We start from the raw sequence: 18187 nt of genomic DNA, 5'->3' as shown, positions 1-18187 counted from the left end.
TTCTTCTGAACTTGGCCAGAATTTTGTCTCTTTCAATAATTTGGTACATAATGATTTATTCATTCAGCTATTTTTATATATGGGTGTAGTGTTTTCCTACTAGGGATGAGGACAATTGAGGACAGTGAAAAGTAAAGTGTTTTTCATAAAGTTAAATGCTCAAGAAATAGTTTATTTATTTCTATTAACATCTATAGGCCATGAGATATATTTCTTAAGAAAAAAAAATGCTTGTTTGATCAGTTAAAATCTGACACTGCTTGAACTATATCTAGGGTTGGGCCAGGTGGCATGCAATACACACTCTTTGTATTATCTCAATTTGTTATTTCATCAGGTTATGCATGGATATGGAAAGTGATGACTTACAGACTTGAGCCAAACAGATTCTAGACAGACTGATATCAGTCACTCTTTTGTTCATTCAATAAATATCTACAGAGCCTCTATATGTGCCAGCAGAGTGTTAGACTCAGAGGATATAATGGTGAACAGAGCAAACACAGGCCCTGCTCTCATTTACTAAGGACATTTTTCTATAACTGTGAGCTGACCTGCAGATAAAACCTCCCTAAATGTACTTATGAAGGCATGATATCCAGAAGTCCCTGGTTTTGGAAGATCACAGGAAGAGAGTGATGAATGGGCCTACCTCCACCATAAAGACTCTCCGTCCCATGCTTACCAAATTTTAGCATGAGAATCAGATGTGAAAGCAAGTTCAGTATTACTCAAGTATCATTTAGTGTGTTTGAGATATAAAAGTGTTCCATAGTATATACTGTAAAAATGGTGAGAGAGAATCTGAAGGAAATTACAGTATTGTTCTTTGGGAAACGTTGAGATTGACTCTTCTTCCTGAAACATTTTTTTGCACAAGTTCATTTAAATAATTATATTTTGCATGTACAAGTGTGATTGGCTGGAAAACAAAAGCATCCCTCAAAGCGGTGCTTATTAATGCCATGCAACATATATGGACAATTTTGTATTACCAAATTAAAAGTTGGGAGTTCCTGTTGTGGCTCAGTGGGTTAAGAATCCTACTAGTATCCATGAGGATATGGGTTTGATCCCTGGCCTTGCTCAGTGGGTAAATAATCCAGAGTTGCTGAAAGCTGCGGTGAAGTTTGCAGATGCAACTAGGATCCAATGCTGCTGTTGCTGTGGTGTAGGCCAGCAGCTGCAGCTCCATTTCGACCCCTAGCCCAGCAACTTCCATATACTGCATGCACAGCCCTAAAAAGAAAAAAGAAGAAAAATTTAAGAGGAACATATAAGGAAATAGGATTTTTTTATCTGAATAATTCCAACTATGAAATATGTGTTAATTGTTTCAGCTGGATACTTACTTAGTGTTTTGTTTTGTTTTTTTGTCTTTTTGTCATTTATTGGGCTGCTCCCGCGGCATATGGAGGTTCCCAGGCTAGGGGTCTAATCAGAGCTATAGCCACCGGCCTAGGCCAGAGCCACAGCAACTCGGGATCCGAGCCGCGTCTGCAACCTATACCACAGCTCACGGCAACGCCGGATCATTAACCCACTGAACGAGGCCAGGGATCGAACCCGCAACCTCATGGTTCCTAGTTGGATTCGTTAACCACTGCGCCACGACGGGAACTCCTTGCTTAGTGTTTTTTGTTTGTTTGTTTGTTTTTTTTTTTTTTTTTTTTTTTTTTCCATGGCATGTGGAAGTTCCTGGGTTAGGGAGTTGCAGCAGTGACAACACCAAAACCTTAACTGCTAGGCCACCAGAGAACTTATAGATCCTGTTTAATTAAGGTATTTCTTGAAGTTGCAAGCCAAGTTTTTCTTTTTTTTCTGTTATTTGTTTACCTGTTATCATTTGCAGCTACTCATCTGGGTCAATAGGAAAATTTTGACACTGCCATCAAAGTTGAGCTCCACTATAGTTTTGGTTTCTAACGCTAATTTGGTACACTATACGTTATTGAATATACGTATACACAGTCCTGTTGGCCTCTTATTACCTGGAGTACATAGCATTGAAGACAAGGACTAGAAAAATATGATACCTGGAAATGTTAGAGCTATCTTACCACTCTGGGAGAAGCCAGCAGAGGATAAAACTAAAATACTAAGAATAGCAGAGTGGAGAAAAGAATAGAATCTGGATCTTTGATACGATTTTGTCAAAGGCTGATCATCCCATTCCTGATGCCACCACCACTGCACACTGAGATTTATGCAATACTACACTTCTGCAGTGGATAAAGCAGCTTGAGTATGGGTTTCCTGTTACTCAGATTGAAACCATCTGACTACGGATTACCCCCTTTTTACAGAAATCTGAAGCTTAGAGAAAATAAGCAAGTGGTCACATAGTCAAGTAAATGGCAGATTGAAGATATGAACTTGAGTGTTTCTGTTTACATCTAAATTCACTTCATTCCCCCCCCCCCCAATTATCCATTTCATGGAAATCTTTCTTTTGCTATTTAAAATGTTTTGTTAATAATTATATCATTGCATACATATGTTATTAATTAACTATAAGAGCTAGCAAATTAAAAGTCCCTGGGCTGACAGCAGCGCCCTGAATTGAGTCCCTTGATTAAAACTCCTAAGGTCAGCATTGTATTTTTGTTATTAATAGTATGTTCTTCTTTCCTGCTAGGTCTTTTCTTGCCTATTTTCTTAGCGGAAGAATGCTCTCCTCTTCCCTATGGGTGGGTAAGACTCTCCCCTAATGATCTTGTGCTCATCCTCCCTGCCTTCTTTGGGTCTTTGTTCTATCAATCATGCAGGATCCTGACTGTAAATTTATTCTTTTCACTTCGGTATATGAATGACTTCAAGTCATGCCTGGCATTTCCACCCTTTCTTTTGATTCCAATAACTCCTTAAGCTATGCTTTCTTTCATTACTTTTACCAAGAGACCTCTAGAAAATACAGCCTATGCTTCCTATTTCCACTAACTTCCTTTTACTTGAAATTAAAGTCTCTGAGAGGGAAGAGGCATTGCAACCCTCCTGACCCAGAGGAGGAGGAAGTGACATTATGCTGTGTTACAGGTTGTATTCCTGGTTGGGCATGGTTATTAGTGGGCAGGGTCAATGTGTGTTAAAACATCATCCATGCCTCATGCGTTCTTGTATTTCCTATTCCAGGTCCCCACGTAGTGAGCAGATCTAGACTGTCCACAGAGCATGCTGACCATCCTTTCTTCTCATCTTATTTCCTACCTTCCTCTTTCCATCTCTTCCTCCTGAGTTCAAGAAAGAAGACAAGATTATGGGGGAAGCACATAATACACTTCATAACGACACCATGGGACCCACTCCCTTGTATCTATTAACAAATGAATATATTTATTTTGATGCTGCTATTGTCTATGTACAGACAGAAGATCTGACCAATAGGACGCGATGCTGGTATGACTGGGTTTCTGAACGTAACACCATCAGAATACAATCAAAACAACATTCTGATTCTCAGCTGTCACCATTGACTTTTTTTCTCTCTTTCCCTCCCCAGCTTTATTGTGGTATGACTGACAAATAAAAATGTATACAGTTAAGATATATGATGTGATGTTTTGATATACATATACATTGTGAAATAATTACCATGGGTAAGCTAATTAGCCTATTTGGCACCTTTTTTTGGTGTGTGGTAGGAATATTTAAGATATAGTCCATTAGCAAATTTCAGGTATACAGTATATTAACTATTAACTATAGTCACCATGGTGTACATTAGGTCTTCATCATTGACTTTCTAAGAGTCAAATTCAATGATTTCATATGAGTTTTGATTCTCTTTGACCTCCGCGTAATACATTTGATTCTCTTAGCCACTCCCTCCTTCCTGAAATGCTTTACTTGGCTTTTTATGCTCAATTACTTTACTAGTTACTTACTGTAGCTCAAATCTTTTGGTTTTATTGCCCAGGATTTATTTGCCGGTCTTCAGGTAAAAGATTTCTTATGAGAACCCCTACAATCTCAGCTCATCAGATTTACTTCTGCTAACAGCTCAAGATGTGGGCACTGATTGGCCTGCAGATATGAGTGAAGTAGGAAAATGGGAGCTTGGAGCTTGCCGTAGCTATTTGGCTACCACATGGAATTTGAGAGTGGAGCCTAAGTGTCAAGAAGCAGAGTAGAGAGATGGAGCTCTTGGTGACATACGGGTACTTGAAGCCAGCCTATTATAAACATTTCAGAGAGACGAGCCAATAGATCCTCCTTCTCCCCCAGGATTTTGACTTAAACCGGTTTGATTTAGGTTTTCTTCCTTTTGCAATCTAAACAACACTAAAACAGCCTCTGTGTTTTACTGTCCATAGAGAAAGTTCTAGAAAGATACATTTCAAAGTGATAGGTGTGCTTATCTCTGGAGAAAGGGGACTGTCATGATGGGAGAGTTGTTTTGATGGTATTCTGGTGGTATTATGCTCAAAAATCCTCATTTCCCTTTTCTACAGTGGATACTTAGTGTTCCTGGAGGTTGTAAAACAAATAAAACATGTACTTAAAACTTGGGCTTTCGAACTCACCTTGCAAACCAACAATAATACTTACTGTTTACTCTGTAATAGCAACTAAGTATGTTTCAAAATTCTTTTGTCATTTCCAGTAACTGAGTCATTGCTGTACCATTATCTGCTCTGCAAATAGGAAAACAAGGCACAAACTAATTTAGTGGTTTATCACAAGTTCTTAGTAAAACAGCGATAGTTATGGGACTCAATTCAGCTAACGGTCTTTCCTTTTCATCATAACCTGCAGTTAGGGCAGGCTTCAAGAAACTACATTTTAGACTCATGCCGTGGTGCTAAATTGAACTTGTCTCCTTCCAAAGTCTGGGAAGAACTCTGTTTAACTCTTGGACCCCTTTATTTTCATGTCATATTTCTTTTCAGATCTAACCTGACTGTAGGTATTTAGGTGCTCTGATGATATGAGGCAGGACCACTTTAAGTAGTTAAGTGTTCTGTGTCTCAAAAGCTGAATTTCCAGCAAGGGATGCTCAGGAGCCAAGGTGTTCTTGCCAGGTGTAGAAGGCATTTTCTTTCATCTCAGCAAGAGAGAAGAGTCAACAGTACCAGCTGATTCTCACCTGGTAGAAAGAGCCCTGCTCTTCAAAAGCAATGAAACATCTCACCACCAGGTGGCGCAATTTTATTACCGCAGGCACAGAAAAGGGCGCGTTCTTACCTGACTCTTTCTCTGAAGCCTGAATATTAAAGAGTTCATTGCTCCAGAGCTAAAAGCTCTCTCTGTTTAACTGATCCCTCGGAATTAGGGGAGAGCCTTACTTTAAAGCTACACAATAATTTGAGACAGTTTAGCCCTCTGAACCCATTAATTCATTTTTCCTTCTTGCTGGAAAGGAAAGTGCATATTATGGAGATAATCATGACTGATAATCCAGAGGAAAGCAATTTTGACAAATTCTAATATAAGTTTTTATTGAAATAGAGACGACAGAATCCTTTTCTTCAAAAGGAAAAAGTTTAAGGCTGTATGGAAAAAAGAGGCCTCAGACTAAGAAAACTTTTGCTCAGATAAGGAAAATAAAAGAACACAGGAATGGTGAGGAATGGAATTATATGATGCTTTACCTCCTACACAAACTGAAGAATGAAAGCAAATCATAGGGACAAAGTCATGTTTTTCTTCTAAAGTTAAGCTGCATAAAATGATTTACTAATAATTTATGTCAAAATGAGGGGAAAAACTAACAACTGGCAATTAACTCAACAGTTTAAAAAATTGGTGGTAAGTAATGGCATCTTTGCTTTGTTTCAAGCCAATGAGGCAGTTAAAATTGCCTTTGCAAAGGAAGGGCAACAGTGAAGAATTCTCAAGGGAGAAGACATTTTTCCTCTTGGTGAGTGTGTTGGGGGAGTTAGGTGGAGATTGCCTATTAAACTTCAAATCAGATGAAATCTTAGGTTTATTTTGTACCAGTAAGAGCTACCTGGTGATACGAGAGTGAAATGTATAAATGTGAATTTCCTTTTACACATCAGGGATCCATGGAAGGATGTTTGGGATTCACCTGGGGAGACACTTATCTCTGCCCTCAAACAAGGCGTATTTTGCTTTTAAAATAAGCATAGATTGAGGAGGGACCGGCGTTGGGGGAAACTTTATTGCTCCAGAACAAACTCATTAATGTTACAATACTATACAAGGGAGGAAGTGTACTTGCTATGTGCTATAACAGGATATATTTTCCTAGGCCGTTCCAGGCTTGGCCATCCTCAGGCTGCATTAAGGGGTTTTCTCCTTGCCTTTCCCAACCGTGCAATCATCGTAGGCCCTTTCTCCTATTACCAGGTATTCAAACAGCGGCCTGCTTCCCAGCTGCAGCCCCCAAACTAGGCGTCTGTAAAGCTGTAAAGATGCGAGAGCCCTAACAGGAGGCGCCTAGGTCAGAGGTCGCCCTCGACTTGGGGGTGGGGTCTAGGGGTCCTGGGCGGGCTGAGCCTGGCCCCACCCGAGGAGGGCGGAGCGTCCCTGCCCGGCCCCGCGGGCCGAGGCTGCACGTGACCTGCGGCCCCGCCTCCCGCCCGCTCCGCAGCGCCAGCTCGGCAGGAGCGGGGCGTGAGTCCCGAGTGAAACCCGCCAGCCTCCAACTCCGCAGCGCCGGGGCTCGGCGGGCAGCAACTTTCTCCCCGGAGCGGCCGCGGCAGCTGCGGCTGCGGCTGCCCTGGCAGTCGGAGCGGGAGCCGGGAGGAGGAAGGCGGCTGCGGTTCCTTGTGTCCGCTCGGGCTGTCTAGCCCTCCTAGACCGCCGGCCCGCGGAGCCTCGAGCCCCCCCGGGCAGCCCCGGGCTCCTGCCCTATGTCCCGCAAGGCGAGCGAGAATGTGGAGTATACGCTGCGAAGCCTGAGCAGCCTCATGGGCGAGCGGCGCAGGAAGCAGCAGGAGCCCGACGCTGCGAGCGCGGCTGGGGAGCGCAGCCTCCTGGCGGCCGCCGAGTCGAGCGCCAGCCTGCAGGGCGCGGGCGCGGGCGCGGGCGGCGGCGGCGGCGGCGGCGGCGGCGGCGTCGGGGACCTGGAGCGCGCGGCCCGGCGGCAGTTCCAGCAGGACGAGACCCCCGCCTTCGTGTACGTGGTTGCCGTCTTCTCTGCGCTGGGCGGCTTCCTGTTCGGCTATGACACCGGGGTGGTGTCGGGGGCCATGCTGCTGCTCAAGCGGCAGCTCAGCCTGGACGCGCTATGGCAGGAGCTGCTCGTGTCAAGCACGGTGGGAGCGGCTGCCGTCTCGGCGCTAGCCGGCGGGGCCCTCAACGGCGCCTTCGGCCGCCGCGCCGCCATCCTGCTGGCCAGTGCCCTCTTCACCGCCGGCTCCGCGGTGCTTGCTGCGGCGAACAACAAGGAGACGCTGCTCGCCGGCCGCCTGGTTGTAGGGCTCGGCATCGGTGAGTTCCGGCTTGGGCGCCCGGGGGGGGCCCTGGCGACACCGCCCTGACCCTGGTCGCTGCGTTCCCTTTGCCCCTTCGGGGTCCCCGTCGGGTCCGGCCGGCCCTGGAGAATGCTCCATGTCTCTTGCGCCTGCCTGGAAAGCCCATCTGTTTGTTAGTCCGGCCTCTCAGGCTCCCCGGGGATAGGGATGGGGGTTCGCTGTGGTTCCTCCCACCTCGAGCCCCACGTGGAATCATCGCCCACGGACTAGTGAATCCGCGTGATTGCTGCCTCTCTGAGCATTTCCAGGAATCCCTCGCATCACCAGCTTTTTCCTTGATCCAGCCCTACCTGATGCCTATCTAGAGCTTAGGAGGGAAGGTCCCTTTACTTTCAGGCAGTCTCACTGTTTCTCCACTGCTAGACCCTTTACTTGTCTAAGGATTCCGAACTACGAACGCAGTCAGTCTTAAAGTCACAGTAAGAGAATTTTTAAAGTTAATTAAATCATCTGGACTCTATTCTTTGCTACTCTTCACTTTCCTTCTCTAGCCATTTATCTTTAGGGTGGAGTATTATTTTTTTTCCTCCTTTTGTTTTTACTTTTTGTATTGCCCTTTGCTTCCATGTTTTTCTCAAATGAATTCTTGGCTTTTCTGTTTTTATCACTTTTTCCTTTAAATCCATGTTCATCCATTCTCGTTTTTGTTTTGCCTCTCCTGCTTTCCCTTGGGTTATGTTCACTTCCTAAATTCATTTCAGAGCTACTCACGATGTGGATAAATGCCCAGCAAGGTAGATGTTTGCAATTTACCTTCAAAACGAAGGGATTAATGTTCCCTTGGCATTGATTTTTCACCCTGGTTGCTGAGCAGGGGAGGTGCAATTGGCAAGTTCTTGGCAGATGGAAGCTATTTGGAATGTGCTCAGTGTTATTAGAAAGCACTTTTGAGGCAAAGTAGGGGGTTGAGACTTAAATCTCACCAGTCATTCTTCTAAGACACACCGCTGATGCTTTTTTAACGTTTCATTTCATAATTCAGTTTTTTGTTTCCTTTAGGGTGCTGTTGAAGTATTTCTTCCCTATGGCTGGGGATTGATGAAAGAGCCCTTTAAACCTGGGGCTCCTGAGGATCTGTTCATTCACCACGTGTTTGACATTTACGCTTTTCACCTCCTCTCAACAGGCTCTGCAGGGGAGGGAGCCCCAATTATACAGCTCCACATGTAGGAACGGTGGGCCTAAAACCCAGCTCACTGTACTGTATATCCCGACTCTGTTATTACTGACCTTCCTTTTGTTTGTTCACTGCACTGTTAATTAGTGAAGCAGGCAGGGCAAGGCTCTCAGTAAAATGTGAAGTTGGCGCATTCAAGTTCAAAAAGACCAAAAAGTACTGCTGAAATGATACTTAACTGTACAGGAACCACCTGTGCCTTCAGGATTCTGTTCCCAGCATTCTCTGCATGGGACACCCAGACTACCTTTTTGCTTCTTCTGACATTGAAATGATGTAATTTTAGGTACCAAGATTTGTTCAGTAGGATTGAATCTTGTGATTTCGAAATGCAGCACTGTTTTGCAGAGATCTCTAAATGAAGTTTCCAAGGTTTTAGCTATGGCAAGTATTGGATGTTTGGGTATTATGTTTACCCTTTTATCTGAAAGGAAAATGAAGCCCCTGTTGGGAGCAAGAGCCCTCACCAGATGTGTGAGCAGAACAGAGAGGAGCAGATGTGTGAGCAGAACAGAGAGGAGCGTTTATACTCCAGTAAGAAAAGTGGTAGGGCAGGATTAAAGCGAGGTAGAATTTGCTTAGCTCTAAGAGGGGCTGGCAGAGAGGGCTGATGAATTAAAAAAGGGTAGGTACTATTCCTCCTGACAGAGGGAAGCGTAAGCTCTTCCAGATGGAAATGTTAGGTTGATGAGTAGCATTTTGACAGTAGAAAGGAGGAAAGGACCTTTTAGCCAGGGAATGGGTAAAGAGAAGAAAGCATAGGCCGTTTTGGGGGAATCAGGTGGATGTAGCAGAGCATGAAGCAAGAGGTAAGATTGGAAAGATTAGTGTGAAAGAATTGCAGATGCCTCTGTGCTTCACACCCTCGTTCTCTGGCGCTTGGGCTGCTTGCCTTGTAGTGCAGCCAGTTAGGACATCGTCCTGATTTAGGCCTGGTGTGGCCTGTTGCACTCCTGGGGTAGCACCCTCTTAGAACAGAAGCCCTGGTACGAAGTTGTATAAAAAGCCCTCCTCACTTATAAACGAAGACTGTTTTAAGGCTCATAAACAGGCTTTGAAATAGGCCACATTAAACATGACCACCTTTCAAATTAGGATCTATGTGCTGTATGTAATTGTACATGTAAACCCCTCAGAAGTCACAAAGATTGCTAACCATCCAAAAACGAAGTCACAAATATTTTTAGCTACAAGGAAATGCGTCTTTAACTTGAGCATTTCTAAGGGATACAAAATCAATTTTGCTTGTTAGTATGCTAAATCTGGGTTTTCCATGCTTTTCTAAGTAAATTTTATGTGTTGTCAGGTGTTTTTCTTGTCTTTTGGATATTTAGTAACTGTTGATAATAACAAATTGTGTCTTCAGATACCTTTTTCAGACGCATTTGCAATGGTAATTTCTCTCTTCCACACATTTACCTTTGGTAAATATAAGGCTGGACGAGGACAGGGTTTACTGTTTATTTTGTTCACTAATGTACTCCTAGCCTGTAGGAGGCACTTGTTGAACTTGTGGAATAAATGAATAGTAAGCAGAATCATGAAAAACATTCCATTGCTGATAGGGATAGTAATCTATGTTAGAATTGCTATTGCGCCACGAATCCGACTGGGAACCATGAGGATTTGGGTTCGATCCCTGGCCTCGCTAAGTGGGTTAAGGATCTGGCGTTGCCGTGAGCTGAGGTGTGGGTCGCAGACGCGGCTCTGATCTGACATTGCTGTGGCCGTGGTGTAGGCCGGCGACAACAGCTCTGATTAGACCCCTAGCTTGGGAACCTCTGTATGCTGAGGGTGCGGCCCTAAAAAGACAAAAGTCCAAAAAAAAAAAAAAAACAAACCAGCGTATCATGAAATGTTTGAAAGACCATCTAAGGGTTTTAGTTTGTAATAGTTTAATGAAATTACTCATTTATTCAACAAATGCTAATTAAGCTTCTATTATTGATTTTGTCATTTTTGGAGTAGGCAGTAATTAGATTAAAAATCCCACCCTGGTGTTCATTCCCTACTGGAACAGAAAGGCCATCAACAAGCAATTAAAATTCAATAGAAGTTTCTTTAAGTGCCATGGAAAACACAGAAGAGTAGACAGTTGATTTTGAGGCGGGGGGGGGGAGACAGAACACATAATTAAGGAGGTTTTACTGAAACAGATATTTAAATTGGGGTTTGAAGGGTGAGTAGGAGTTCAGTAGATTTACAGAGAGCCAGGAAAAGAATTGTTATTAGTGCTTTAGTGTGTACTGGGCACCCTCCTGTTACCTTATGTTATCTCTCTCATTTAATGCTTCTAGCTCTTTCAAATAGGAGTCCTTTTGCTGGATGTGGAAATAGCTTACAGGCAAACCTCAGAGGTATAGTGGGTTTGGTTCAGAATTACCAAAATAACGTGAATATTGCAGTACAGTGAGTCACAGGCTTTTTGGTTTCCCAGTTCATATAAAAGTTATACTGTAATCTCTTAGGCATGTGATGATATTAGGTCTAAAAAAAGTACATATCTTAATTTAAAAATGTTTCATTGGGAGTTCAGCAGTAATGAACCTGACCAGTATCCATGAGGACGAAGGTCCCATCCCTGGCCCCACCCGGTGGGTTAAGGATCCAGTGTGGCTGTGAACTGTGGTGTAGGTCACAGACACAGCTTGGATCCTGTGTTGCTGTGGCCGTGGTGTGGGCTGGCCACTACAGCTCTGTTTTGACCCCTAGCCTGGGAACTTCCATGTGCAGGTAGGGTCCTTAAAAAAAAAAAAAAAATGTATTGCTAAAAAATGTTAGCCATCCTGTGAGGCTTCAGCTGATAATCATTACTGATGAGGGTCCTGCCTCAGTGTTGATGGCTGGTGACTGATCAGGATGGTGATGCCTGAGGGCTGGGCAGCTTCGGCAGTTTCTTAAGATAAGACAGCAGTCAGGTGGGCTACTTCAGCATACTCTTCATTTCACAAATGATTTCAAAAGTGGAATCAGTTCTCTCCGAAGGTTCTCCTCCTTTACCATCTAACTTTAAGTAATGTTGTCAATCTCTTGCTGTCGTTTCAACAGTCTTCACAGCATCTTCACCTGGAATAGATTCCATCCTGAGAAACCACTTTCTGTGCTTATCCATAAGAAGCAACTCCTCATCTGTTCAAGTTTTATCACGAGGCTGCCGCAGCGCAGTCACGTCTTCAGCTGCACTTCGAATTCCAGTTCTCACTCTTGCTGTTTCCACCACAAGTGCACTTCCTCCAGTGAAGTTTTGAATCCCTCAAAGGCTTCATTAAGGATAGAAGCAACTTCTTCCAAACTTATGTTGGTGTTTTAACTTCTTCCCATGAATCACTGGTAGTGGCATCTGAAATGGTGATTCCTTTCCAGAAAGTTTTCAATGGACTTTGCCCATATCTCTGAGAGGAATCATTGTCTGTGGCAGCTATAGTCTTACCCATTGTGTTTCTTAAATAAGAAGACTTGAAAGTCAAAATTACTCCTTGATACAAGGGCTGCAGAATGGATGTTGTGTTAGCAGGTGTAAAAACGACATCAATCTTGTGCATCTCCATCAGCGCTCTTGGGTGACCAGTGCATTGTGAGTGAGCAGTAATATTTTCAAAGGAATCTTCTTTTCTGAGCAGTAGGTCTCAATAGAGGGCTTAAAATACTCAGGAACCCATGTTGTAAACAGATGTGCTGTCATCCAGGCTTTGTTCCATTCAGCGAGCACAGGCAGGGTAGATTTAGCCTAATTCTTAAGAGCCCTAGAATGTTGAAGTGAAGCCGGGCATTGAGTTCTCCCTATCTATGGAAGTGCTAGAAGGAGGATTCTTCCAGTAGAAGGCTGTTTTTTTGTCTACATTGAAAATCTTTTGTTCAGTGTAGCCATCTTCATTAATTAATTATCCTAACTGAATCTGGATAACTTGCCGTGTTCTCCATCAGCATTTGCTGCTTCACCTGGTACTTTTATGTCAGGGCAGCAGCTTCTCTCCTTAAACCTCATGAACCAACTGTTACTAGCTTCAGACTTTTGTCTGCAGTTTCCAAACCTCTCTTATCCTTCATAGAATTAAAGAGAGGTAGGCCTTTGTTCTGGGTCAGGCTTTGGCTTAACAGCTGGTTTGCTCTTCTATCAGACCACTGCAACTTTCTCCATATTAGCAATAGTGCTATTTTGCTTTCTTATCATTCATGTATTCGCTGGGGTAGCTCTTTTAATTTCCTTCAATGTTACCTTCACAACTTGGCTAACCAGTGTAATAGGCCTAGCATTTGACCGCTCTTGCCTTGTGACATGTCTTTCTCATTAAGCTTAATCATTTCTAGCTTTTGATTTAAAGTGGGAGACCTGCAACTCTTCCTTTCGATTAAACACTTAGAGGCTGTTAAATGTAGAGATATCCATTGGCTTAATTTAAATATTGTGTCTCAGGGAAATAGGGAGGCCCAAGGACAGGGAGAGAGAAGTTGGGGAGTGGCTGGTTCCTGGAGCAGGCAGAACAAACACAATGTTCACTGATTAAGTTCCCATCTTAGGGGGTGAGGCTTGTGGTGCCCTCAAACAATTACACAGTAGTAACATCAAAGATAGCTGATTGCAGATCACCATAACAATTATAATAATAATGAAAGAATTTGAAATATTGGGAAAATTACTGAAATGTGACCCAGAGACTTGAAGTGAGCCAATGCTGCTGGAAAGATGATGCCAGGGGGCTTGCTCCATGCAGGTTGCCAGAGACCTCCCATTTGTAAAAAATGCAGTATCTTCAAAGCCCAAAGAAATAAGGTGTGCAGTAAAACAAGTACAGCAGTTGAATGACAAGGTCACTGGTTCAAAATCGGAATTAGAAAAACAAAACTTTGGAGTCTTTTGCTCTTTCAGTTACTGGGCTGATTGCTGTTAGAGTTAACAGCAGGTGTAAAGGCACAAAAAGTCAAGGCAGTGTATGAAGCATAGGGTGAGTGGAGAAGGGTGGTGGTGCAGTGCTCATGAAACTGGAGTGATTCTTTTTGGGGGGGGGTGGATTAGGCTGAATAGGGTTTATTTGGCCTTACCTGCGCAGGGACAGTCTTTGGAGATTTTTAGCTGGAAATGATACCAGATTAAATATCCCTTAAACCTTATCTTTTTTTCTTTAAACCATGCTGCTTTTGAACTTACTTTCTTCTCTACTGCTTTTGCCAACAACTACCACCACCACCACAAAATGGTAGAAGGCTGCAGATAATAGTAGGGTTTATTTGGGGGTCTTAAGAATTGTGCTTCAAGGAGTTCCAGTTGCGCCCCAGGGGTTAAGAACCCAACATCGTGTCCTTGAAGATGCAGGTTCGATCCCTGGCATTGCTCAGTGGATTAAGGATCTGGCATTGCCATAAGGTTTAGTGTAGGTTGCAGATGAGGCTCAGATCCTTCGTGGCTGTGGTGTAGGGCAGCAGCTGTAGCTCCGATTCGACCCCTAGCCTGCGAACTTCCATATGCCACAGGTACTGCTGTAGAAAGGGAAAAGAAAAAAAAAGGAATTGTGATTTGAGAGATTTTGATTCGGGTAACCCCAAAACGAGTATTCCAAGGAAGAGAAAGAGGTAAAGACGAAAAGTCAACAGGTTGCTGAAAGTCGCCTGGCCAGAGTTATGATGATCTCTGATGCAAGTTGGAAAATGCCTATCCTTAAGGAATCTCGGGTTGTTTGAGGCTAGGAATCCAATACGTATCTTGAGTTTCTGGCAGGTGTTCTGGGAGACTTTATCAGGTCGGAAGGTCAGATTCCCTCCAGGCTGAGAAATGCGTTGTCTTAATGGCCTTCCAGCTCCATTTAAGAGCGCACTCTTAGCAATACTGACTCCATTGTGATTTTCCTTTCACATCTACTTGCCTCTTTCAATTTTGTAGTATTAAAAACCTTTTGGCTAGATTGTTACCAGGTGGCTGAAACATGTGGTCATGAATTACTGGAATAGGAAGAGTCGGTTGACCTTTCAGCAGAAACCTTTGCAAAAGGTAGATACCAAGCAGTAGAGTCGAATCGTTAATCTCTTTGAAAGGAGTCATGTAATAAAAGAAGCATCAGAAATCAGGGGTATTTGTTTTAGTTTAAGGGTTTAGTTTCCTTGACTAATTACCATAAAATCACCTCGAGTGCCTGTTTTGAAAATGGCGTTATTGTAGGTTTCTGGTTTCACCAGAAGTTCCTTTGGTTTCTCCAGTTTGTTTTGTTCTTATCCTTGACTTGAGTCCTGGGACCAGATTTTCCATTGTTCTTTCCCTGCTGCTGCTGACACCAAAGGTTTTAAACTTGAAGACTCAAATTTCAGATAGGATACAAATTTACAAACTCAGACCTAATCGAGTAAGCTTATTTTTAGGATTACTTCAGAGTCATCTACGGAGTAATCTCAGTTATTTTTTTCAGGTTTTTCTTTAGCAGTATTTCACCTACAATCAAAGTTGGTAGGTGTGGTTAGGTACAAAAGGATTGAAGGAATGTGAGTGTTCACGGTTTGCTTCATTTGCTTGTTGTCTAGGATCTTGTATCTCATGCATAACACACACAAGGTTGTTGTGACAGAGCAGAGCATAAGAACAGAATGCTGATCATTGTGAGCATGTACATAGCGCACAATGTAATTTTGCTCTTTCTCCATGTTGTTGGCATTTAAGTGGTGATTGAGTGCCTGGGAGGGGCATAGCAAAAAGTCTCTGAATTCAGATACGTACTAGAATTCAAAGCCTTTTCTGAGAATTGGCATATTAATTTATATAGCACAACGTTTGCTAAATAATCTTAGATTTACACCAGTTACTTCTCTGTCACCCTCTGGTCAGTACTCCCTCTACTGGAACACAATTCGTAGCTGGATATTGCAGCTTGTAATTGGTATGCTATGGCCTGTTGAGTAATACTTTTCAAAAGTATCATAGTTTTTTTTTTCCCAAACAGCAGTTTGAATTTTTATCTTTGAATGCAAAGCAAAGGTAAAGTCTTGTTTGATCAAAACGTCATGCAATACTGAGATTAACATCAATAAAGACTTTTAAGGTAATCATAGTCAGAATCAGCCAGATACTTAAACGGTTAATCGGCTAGTGCTATTTTTTTTTTCCCCCCAGTCAAGTTTGGAAAAAACTTGTTCCTTTCCCCCACCCCCACAATTTCTTTCAGTTTTATCTTCTTTTATTAAAGCAGGATTTCTGTAGAGGATGTATGCTCTTTACTGGTATGAAACTGACATGGAAAGTATAACTTTGTTTGACTTTTGTTTCCTTGTTTTATACACATTAACAGTTTGTGTGCACTGCCCTACCCTTTTACCCCCACTCTTTTATATGGCTTTGACATTGTCCTGTTACAGTGAAAATTACGACCTATGTTTGCCTAGTAGTATTGCAGCACCTTCCTTAAGTGAGTTGTCAGTAAGATGACATAAGTCTGTTAACAAAAGTGCTGTGAAGTTGTTTATAGAAAACATTTTTATCTTTTTCATCCATCCATACTTCCCTCTTCTGTATTTTTTTTTTTTTTTTAATGACCACACTTGTGGGACATGGAAGCTGCTGCCTCAGCTGCAGCCTACACCTCAGATGCCACCGTGCCAGATCCTTTAATCCACTGCCCCAGGTCAGGGATTGAACCCAAGCCTCTGCAGCAACATAGGCTACTGCAGTCAGATTCCTAACCCTCTGTGCCACAGCAGGAACTCGCCCTCTTGCTGTATTTTAAGTTCAAAGAAGAATGTGGCCTGAGTTGACTGATTCACGCTAATGTCTTTGACCTTAACACCTCTAACGATGGAGAACCTACTGGTAGATCTCAAATAGCAGTCTTTGCTACTCTTACTCAAAGGCAGGTAGAACTATTTTCCCTTTTTCTCCTGATTGGACTCCGTGCCTGTCTGCATCTTTCCTCTCTGCAACTCTTTGCATTTCCTTACCTTTCTTTTTCTTTTGACCTTCAGAGTAAAGAGTAAGCAGCCCTTCTACACAGAAAACTCTCATTGTCTGAAGGAAAATCTGTACTCAGCAGAAAACCCCAAAACATTTTTCCATATTTTTAAAATTTAACTTCCCTGGTGTAGAGAGAAAAAAAATAGCAAGTTTACAGTGACTTCTAAATTTAAATTGGGAGTATTGCGTGCTCCATACTTAGGCCTTTTATGAAATATTAGCACCATTGTTTGGAATGGGGTGGTCTGTAGTATGTGCCAAACGCCACACAGTAGAAACCTCATTTCACAAGACTGAGCAGTGTGACGGGGTCCCCAGTGCCACAGTGCTTGGTGGTATCATGGTGGCATCATGGTGGCACCAGCATCCTTCTGGACTGATTTCAGCATTTCTCTGCCCTGCACCAGGGAGAGTGGTCTCTGCAGTCACTTTGAGGTAGACTATGACTTGGCCATTGATCTAGCTGCAGAAGCCCTGGAAGTGATAGTACCTAACATTTGTTAAATGCTTACTCTGTGCCAGACACCCTTCTAGACATTTTGCGTATATCCACGGAATTTTCATCATAACACAGTGAGATAATACTCTTACAGGCATACCTTGTTTTCTTGCGCATCGCAGATAATAGTGTTTTTTACAAGTTAAAGTTTTTTTGGCAATCCTCTGTTGAGCAAGTCTGTTGGAGCCATGTCTCCAAGAGCATTTGCTTGCTTCATGTGTCTGTGTCACATCTTTGTCATTGGTGCAAGATCTCAGACGTCTTTATGATTGTCAGTTTGTTGTGGTGGTCTGTGACCAGTGATCTCTGTTACTGTTGCAGAAGATGAGGACTTACTGAAAGGTCGTGCTGTTCTCTCTCAGTAGGGAATGTGCTTTTCCTTAACATGCTCTCTACCCCTTGTCCCAAAGCTGTTTACTGAGTGATGACTTCTTGGGGGTTGGGGAGACAGAAAAAAAAAAAACAGTCCCTGTTCTTCAGAGACCTCAGTCTAATGGGGGAAAGATGAACATGAGAGCACAGTAGCGTGTTGTCAGTCCTACAGTAGGAGCATCTATAGGATGCTGATGCATCCTTCCAGGTCCGGCTTTATCGTGACAGCTTCCTCAGTCAGCTGAACATTGGCCTCTGCTGAGCACTGACAGGTTCTCTGAACCACACTCATGGCATTTAACTGCGTTCTTTCTTGCAATATATACCTTTTTGGCCATGACTCACCTCCCCCTGGGAAAAAGTCATGGGATTCTGTCGTGAGGTATTGACGGTATTTATGTCCTTTGACTGCACTTGGTAACACACACTGTTTATATGTTAAGCTGTTAATATGTGGCAAACTAGGGTGTGCGTAAAGGTAACACCCAGACATTGCTATAGCGGAACAATAGAAACCTCAGGAATTGCTGTACTGTTAATTCAGGAACTGGACTAACACAATGGAGATTCCTGAGCCCCCTGGGTTCACACCCTGGCTGCCCACTTACTCCCTCACTGACTGCGTCAAGGGGTGTGCTTTGGTTTCCTCATCTGAAGAAGGGTGGTAATACCTGCCTCTTAGGGTAGTTGTGAGTTCATATTTGTAAAGTACTTTTCCAGTGCCTCGCAAAGTAGAGCATTAGTGTGTGTTACCAAGTGCAGTCAAAGGA

General features: G+C 43.1%; 1 protein-coding gene across 1 annotated transcript in view; it reads left to right on the top strand.

Annotated features, from left to right (window-relative positions):
• The first annotated feature begins 6537 nt into the window (after positions 1–6537).
• SLC2A13 (solute carrier family 2 member 13) overlaps positions 6538–18187 on the top strand; it is a 381185-nt gene continuing 369535 nt past the window's right edge. The window contains exon 1 of the mRNA XM_047787968.1: positions 6538–7398. Within this exon, the coding sequence (XP_047643924.1) occupies positions 6819–7398 (580 nt within the window). The 5' untranslated portion in view covers positions 6538–6818. The remainder of the gene's footprint in view (positions 7399–18187) is intronic.

The sequence above is a fragment of the Phacochoerus africanus genome, chromosome 7 (genome assembly GCF_016906955.1).
Source record: "Phacochoerus africanus isolate WHEZ1 chromosome 7, ROS_Pafr_v1, whole genome shotgun sequence".
Lineage (NCBI taxonomy): Eukaryota > Metazoa > Chordata > Mammalia > Artiodactyla > Suidae > Phacochoerus > Phacochoerus africanus.
Note: the sequence above shows the minus strand (reverse complement) of the source record. Positions and strands in the feature narration are given on the sequence as shown.